The 7,500-nt window shown below is 48.7% G+C and overlaps 3 protein-coding genes across 4 annotated transcripts in view; 1 reads left to right on the forward strand and 2 right to left on the reverse strand.

Annotated features, from left to right (window-relative positions):
• The window catches only part of LOC125954291 (SHC-transforming protein 1), an 8,535-nt gene extending 5,332 nt beyond the window's left edge, over positions 1-3,203 (reverse strand). Inside the window, exons 1-2 of the mRNA XM_049684460.1 lie at positions 3,049-3,203; positions 1,133-1,515 (exon numbers count right to left, since the gene is read on the reverse strand). Coding sequence (XP_049540417.1) covers positions 1,133-1,258 — 126 coding nt within the window. The 5' untranslated portion in view covers positions 1,259-1,515; positions 3,049-3,203. The remainder of the gene's footprint in view (positions 1-1,132; positions 1,516-3,048) is intronic.
• Positions 3,204-3,571: 368 nt separating this feature from the next.
• Positions 3,572-5,512, forward strand: LOC125954277 (putative protein tag-52). Its single transcript, XM_049684436.1, has 2 exons — positions 3,572-3,707; positions 3,771-5,512. The coding sequence occupies exons 1-2, from the start codon at positions 3,572-3,574 to the stop codon at positions 5,273-5,275; spliced, it is 1,641 nt and encodes a 546-aa protein (XP_049540393.1). The 3' UTR covers positions 5,276-5,512.
• An 81-nt stretch (positions 5,513-5,593) lies between these two features.
• Positions 5,594-7,500, reverse strand: part of LOC125954336 (protein unc-119 homolog) — a 6,226-nt gene continuing 4,319 nt past the window's right edge. Inside the window, exon 4 of one of the 2 annotated variants that reach the window (XR_007469028.1) lies at positions 5,594-6,317. The gene's annotated coding sequence lies outside the window, so the exon portion shown is untranslated. The other variant, XM_049684535.1, reaches the window with a different exon arrangement.

A 7,500-nucleotide genomic window follows, 5' to 3' on the forward strand; every position in this document is an offset into this window, starting at 1 on the left:
GGGACGCATGTGCGTAATGTGCCAGCCAACAAACCAATCAATCAGCGCGTGTGCCCGGGCTCATCTGTTGGCACCCTACCAATTGAAGCCGTTCGCGCGACTTACGCCGCGGCGTATTGTTTGCAAGCCAGGAATGCAGACATCGCGGACAGCGCGCGCGAAGGAGGTGACTCATCTTCTGCGAAATTCCGCGAATGAATTCCCAAGAACGTCGCCTTCCGGAGCGGGTTTGGCACCCAAAGTGACCCCAAGTGTGTCAAGCGAAACCGGTCGATGACGAATTTCGCCAACAGAGCACCATTCAGGAAAGTTTATCAAGGTGCCGTTTCCTCCGTACGTTTACCGGCGGAAGTGGTGACCGTTGGCCGACACGCAGAATGGCACTGGGTTTTTTTTTGCTTTACACTCATTCACCAACTCAGGCCTCGCGTAATAGCGTAACAGCGAACGGCATTCCTGGAAGTGTAAACAACATTCTTAGCGGCCTGTGTATCTTGACGTTAATTGAAGTAGCAGGCCATGCGCAGCACCGAACACAGATGGGACAGATCTTCTTCACACATCGGAAAATCGCTCCCACTCCTCTTCCCCGGGGTACCGGCTGCTTCCGGTTCGGTCCGGTCCGGTGGTGGCGCGCATTCTGAGCATCCACTTTTTGCCGTTCTTTTCATTATCTCTTTCACACCCTCGGTCTCTGGCGTCTGGCCCTTCCTGTCCTACCCTCATTCGAGACTATTTTTATCCAACCAACTGCCGGGAACCGGGGTCCCGGAATGACGGCATGGCCCCCGGGGGGAAAGAACGCGACAAAGCGCACAGCGCAAAGAAAACGAAACGGCGCAACGTGTTGCTTCTGTTCCGTGTCAAAGCCGGAAGTGCAAAACAATGGTGGCCCCGTCGGAATGGGTTTTGAATTTCAAGACCCGGCGCGCAGGGTGCAACGAGGACCGTTGTTCCCAAAAGAATACCACGGATAAATCCCTCTCTGGTTCTCTTTTGTTCTCTTGGGGACGACTTAACTATAAACAGAATCTACCTTTCTCTTTCCGCCGCTGGAACGGAAGGAAGGAAGTGACCGATATAAAACCCACCGGCTAACCGCCGGTTACCCCACCCCTGGGAAGACACTTACCCGCACATCGAACGTGACGCCCTCGTTCATGATGACATGGTCCGGATGGAGCCACTCGGCCGGTACGGCGGCACCGGCCGCCTTCGAGCAACCCTTCTCCGAGGAAGCCTCCCCGTTCCGTGGCATAGTTCCGTTCCGTCGTTCCGGTATTGCTGTTACTGCTACTGCTTCTCCCTGTGTCTCTTTCTCGCTTTACGGTGGTTGGTACCTTCTTCACGTGCCAACCACCGGTGTCCACTAGTACGCACTAAAGTACCACTACGCACGCCGGATGCGGCGGAGGAACGCCGCTAGTATTCCACCTTCACGGCGCTCGACTTTCGTCGTCGTCGTCTTCGTCGTTTCACGGTTCTTTTAACACACGAATACGCTCACATAGCTTGCTATGATGGAAAGAAAAGACATTTTTATAGACCTGCTGCATAATCTACAGGAACCGGCCCCAAAAAAATAACACCCGGCCACGCGCGGCACACTACGATTGGGTTCAAAACCCGTTTGACCCCTTCCTCTTCCTACGACTATTACTACTAGTGGTTGTTGATGTTGCTGCTGCTGCTGCTGGTCGGTCCAGTCGCACCGTATCTCTCATCATCACCGAGATCATCACACATCATACCCACGTGCACACAGGCGCGCGCACACGGCCGAGGCTGAGTTTGTGGTCCGCATACATTATTTATGTGTCTCGCTTTACTTCCGCTTTCCCGCTATTTTCCGTTCTATTTTAACCTCCCGTCGCAGCCACCACCGGCGCCGCCTAGCATTCTCAATGGTTGTTGGCCCTTCTCCCCCGGCTTCTCGGTCAGCTTCTTTGCTTTGCTTTCAAAGCCTGCTTTACTTTTTGCTTTACAATTCACTTTCTTCGCTTCCTTCCGGACCGAGTTCCGCTTCCCCTCACGGTGGGTCTCTTTGGTCTCGAAACCCTTCTGGCCTTCCTTCCTGTCGCGTACTGGTGGCAGTGAAGACCGGAAGCCGCCTTCCTTCCTTCCTCTAGTGCAGTGCTCTTTGCCTGTCTCAGTCGTCGACGACGTAGCGGAAAGGTGAAATTGCTTAATTCTATGGCCGTCCCCACCCTTTCTCGGGGGGGGGGATTCCATACGGGGGTTCTTCTTTTTCTTCGCCTAACGGTGTCGAAGATGATGATGATGAAGATGATGGTGGGTTGCAGATTCTAGCCCGTGGGTCGTTCAGTGCAAATTAACAAAACCTGACGGACCACTACCAGCGCTCGCTGGTTGCTCTTCAGTCACAGACAGGTCTGGTGGTGGGGGTTGCTTGGATGGTCCTGCATCATCGGAACATCCTGTCGCACTTCAGAGCTGCGTTCAGGGAACTGGGGAGCAATTAAAAGTCGTTGCTGCTCGGTCAATTGCGGTGTCACCCCTCGGTGGATGACACCAGCAGCAAACCAAAAGTCAACAACATCCCCAACCCCCACTGGGCCGCGGTCAGAGCTCTCGGATGGCAAGGCCAGTCCCAGAAGCACCAGAACACCGTGGCTCTCTCTCGATATCTCTCTCTCTCTCTCTCTGTCTCTCTCTTGGTTATTCCCACACAGCGGCAGCAAACGCACGGAACACGCACGGAAACCGTGAGCACGCCCTTTCTCTTGTTCACACACGCACGCACGAAACACGAAAATTCGCTTATCTACCACCTACGCCCTCCTTCTTGTGGGTTTATCCACCTTCCTACGTCACCTAGAGAATTCCACGAACGCACCAAAACACTGCACACACAATAGGGCGTTTGTTCCGGGAGGGAGAGAGGGAGGTTTCGGTCCAGCCGCACCGTTATGCGGTGGAATGCAGCAAAAACAAACTTGCTCCTGGTGGCCAGGACACGGGCCGATTGCATCTGCACCTGCACCAGCCTGGTCCGCGATGATTGGTTGAGGTTCACGTTGCACAAACCTATTCCAAGGGCTTCGACCCGGGCTCCGCACGACGCACGATTTTTCTCACTCTCTGCTGGGTCTCGTTCGCGGAAAACACCACTCCCGGACTAACCACCCGCGGCAGAACGATTTATTTTAGTTTTTTTTTTGTTTTCTTGAAGGCTCGTTCGAGTTCTGGTCTTCTTGCAGCTGCAGGATTTTGACAGTTCAGGACGCGCATGATGTGGATTCGCCCTGAGTCACTGTCACGCCGGACGTTGGAAGATGGCTCGGTTGTTATTTCCCAAGGAAGTTTTTTTTGAAAAGAAAGTTTCCCAGTAGTTTTTGAAAATTATAATGTTCACTGCAAAAAGAACAACATCAACTGAAGATAACTAAAATAAAATCAAAACCCATTATCGGTACGCTCCGGACTGTCATTTCGATTGGAACCGATTCAACCGTCGCCACGATGACAGTTACGCTTTTGTTGTGGCACGCGTTTGTTGTGAAACATAACGGATTGTTAACGGAATTTTACTGGATTTCTCCCCGAAAATATGGCCCTACCGACCCCAAAATCCGGCAATAAGCTGCAGCTCCAGCCCCTCATGCCGGAGGATATGCGCTCGGAGTTGATTGCGGCGTTAAAAGTGCAAAACATACAAAATTTTCGACCAACCAGCATCAACAAAAGTAAGCTGTCCGTTGTTCGTTCCGCTTGTGCCATCCTTTACCCGGTTCTGTGCGTTATTTTAGGTGGACGTCGATTTGCTTTACCCGGTACACACAGCAACAGCCCCGTACGGACACCGTTGGCAAGGGATACGGACGGTGGTAGTCACAATGAACAAGACAAACGGCATCAGCTAAGACTGCAAGCGATCCGAGAAATCCGAACCTCTGAACAGTCGTACCTACGCCAGTTGGAGGTGTTGCTCGAGTACTTTGTCACTCCGCTGCGTACCAACGGATTTCTGACCGAGCGAGTCCATAATGCGGTGTTCGGGCAACTAGATACTATCCACAATTTGAGCCAAGAGCTGCTGAAGAAGCTCGACGATAATCTCGACAACGTGGTGAAGGCTTTCACCAACCTTGGGCCCTTCTTTAAGCTGTACTCGGTGTACGCGTTCGATTATCGTAACTCGCTCTGCACGTTGCAATCGCTGATGGACAAGAATCCGACACTGAAACGGTACATCAACAACACCGAGGCTAGGCCCGAGGTACAGACGAAGCTGATCTCGTTGCTCATCACACCGATACAGCGCATTCCGCGGTACAGACTGTTACTCCAGCAGGTACTCCTATACACCAGCCCTTCGGATGAGGCCTTCAAACCACTGCAGGTATCGATCCGCCTCGTCGAGCAGTCCGTTTCGCACATTAACGCCGTCGTGGAGGATTACGAAAACACCCAGCGGCTTATCCTGGTGCAGAACGTGCTGAGCAACAAGCAGCTGAAGCTGGTCAAACCGGGACGCAAAATTCTGAAGGAAGGCATCTTGGGCAAGCTAAAGACCGATGGTTCAACCTCCAAGAAGTACTGCATCCTCATGTCGGACATGTTCATGTACTGCCGGATGGTGCGTGAGGTGGACGGCCTACTGACCGAGAGCTCCTCGCTCGTCTGTAGCTGTGTGTTTCCGCTGAAGAAATGTAAAATAATCGAACTGTTTCGGGGCAACTTTCGGCTTACGTGCAGTGGCGATGGTACGATCTTCAGCTCGGAAAGCCCGGAGGAAAGCCGTGCCTGGTACACGGCGATCAAGGAAGCGATCGAACTACACGTACAGTGTCGCAAAACGCTCCGTAAGCTATCGAGCAACAGAAAACCGATGCGCAAGAAGCATTTACAAAGACTGGAACCGGAGCCGGATGATATCATGTGGTTGCTGCGCCGCAAGACGGTTAGCCCCGATCGGGTGCAGAAACCGGGGGGCAGGAAACTGTGGCCATTCAAACACATCGATTGTCTGAAGCAAAATCAATCGTTCGGTGAACCGAGTGGTGGCTATTCTGCGGCGCGATCAACGATATTTTCGACGGATCGCGTAGCCACCGTCGTCACGGGCACACCGTTACCGGGGGGAACATCACGGCAACTAGTCGTGGAAGAAGCAAAGCCTGCTACTGCTTTTCTTGCATCACCACCGATGGAAGAAATGCAGCGTAAACCTCCGGCACCGGTGGTTGAAAGAGAAACTAATGTGGACAAACGTGTCCACTTCAGGTTTCCCTCTTCTCAATGGCGTTATTAAGCGCCGTATCCAGCGATGCATGGAACTTACATCTTAAGTTCGTTTATTAAGGAATCTCTCTTATTTATTGGCACCTTTCAAAATCAAACGTTCATTACTTACCGATAATAAAGCTAAAGCCAGTTTTTTTAAAATACAATTCCGCCGTGCTTTCTTTCTCTCACAAGGCTTAACCCACTGAATTTTACACCGAACAATGTGTTATCTATTATTTCTTTTCCACATAAAACACAACAAAAAGGAGAAACATCACAATTGAGAAAAGGATATGGCAAACCTAGGCTAGGGTGAATCATCATCTCACACATCAGCGTAACCTGGCGTGCTCTGCTTTGGTCGGAGCTTTCGTTTGTTTTTTTTTCAAAAGATTCATTGCAAAAAGGTAACCCCCTTTAAAACCTACAAAATTTCGCACTCCTGTGTTCTCATAAATTCGTCAACTTAAATGCAAAACCCTTCAGGAAAAAGTTTTACAGTGGGAGAGAGCGTTCTCAATCGATCGATACCGGGATGTGGGCTACACACCAACGATAGGAAAAAGGGTCTATCCGTCTAACATTAAAAAGACAGCAAGAAAAAAAACCCAACGGGACATTGTTTTCTAAGGATATAAAGGAGGGATCGTTTAGGGGGAAAGGATAAACTTTTGACTAGCATTCCATCACTACTCCCATCATCAGCAGCAGCCCACATGTAGCGGTCAGAGTGATCGCCTTCGAATCTAACTCGAAGACCGATCGAGCACATTGCTCTCGCTCCGTCCAGTTCCGTCTGTTTTACTTTCATTTTAGCTAAGATATTGATAAAAGTATGGCTACGTGGTGATAGTTTTTTTTTGTTGGGTTTTCTTTATGCTTTTCCAGCGCAGTTTTAGTTTCCTTCATCATTGTGTTTCCGCCCAATTGTTCTTCTCACTAGGCGATTGAGAAGCTTCGCGCACGCTTTTTAAACTATTAATTGCATCTTTCGCATTTCGTGCTCGTTCGCTCTCCTTCCTCACTCTCTTTCATTGTTCTAGCGTGAAGGAACCATGCTTTTCGTCCTAAAAAATGGAAACATTTTTGCTAAATTTTTACTTATAGTGCATACATTTTGCATTTGCTCGCCGATCGCTAGCTCGCGCTTTGCACTCTGGCCATCTTTTTTTTTCAGGCATTATGTCTAAATATTGTATTGTGAATTTTATATCGTTATCCTCTTTGTTATTGCGTATTGTTCTTTGTTGCATGCTGGTAACGTGTCCGTTCCGTTTCCAAATGGGCGGCAATATTGCATTTAAGAGAGTGGTGTGTGTGGTGTGGGATTAGAAAATATCCTAAAACCTTATCGAACCGTGTACACATCCGTCTGCTCTACTACTGTTTGCTGACTATTCATTCCCTTGCGTTTTTCTACCATTCTCGTTTTCTACCACAATCGATCGAACGGCGAATCCTTAAAAGTATCAATACGTTTCATTCCTCAAAAAAACACAAAATGCGTCCTTGTAACGCCACCGACCGTACGCACTCTCCCAAAACGGACTAGAAATAGTTCACGTGTTCTGTCACTAGTTTTAAAAAATCTCATTTGCACTCTCCTTTTATCAGTGCTATTCCTAAAAAAGTTGATAATTCGATTTCCCACCATGAGGTGGGATACGATTTTTACAAACCCAGGATCAACCGCATAAATCGATGTTTCAACGGAAATCCCTGCGTTACGTTACGGATGGGTTAACACTTAAATACAATAGTACTGAATAACAGAAGGATAGCATTTGGTCTACAACTTTGGTCGTAATGGTATTTAATATACGTCTAGCGTAACTTTAGCTGACGAGAATAGATGTCTGGGATATTACCAATGACTTATTATGCATAAAAAACTCACTTTGCTTCCCTAGTCTCGACTAGCGACGCAATTTCCTTTCAATGTTCCCTTACTTCTGACCCATTCCAAAGAGTTTTGAAGACGCTTGTTGAGTTACTTTGAACGAAAATTCTAATCGTTCATTGAACTTGAGCCCAGGTCCTATGTGTATTTTCCTATTTTCAAGATTTACCTAAACATCAGTCGAATATTTCACTATATTGCAAGGGTAATGAGGATCAAATAAATTGAAAATTTATTTGATGCTGTATCAATCGATATCGAATCCCTAAGACATCTTGAGGGAAATACGTTACGACCAAAGTTGTACCACCTAATTATTATGCCTGGTATAGTATATCCTGTTTGTAAAC

The sequence above is a fragment of the Anopheles darlingi genome, chromosome 3 (assembly GCF_943734745.1).
Source record: "Anopheles darlingi chromosome 3, idAnoDarlMG_H_01, whole genome shotgun sequence".
NCBI classification, from domain to species: domain Eukaryota; kingdom Metazoa; phylum Arthropoda; class Insecta; order Diptera; family Culicidae; genus Anopheles; species Anopheles darlingi.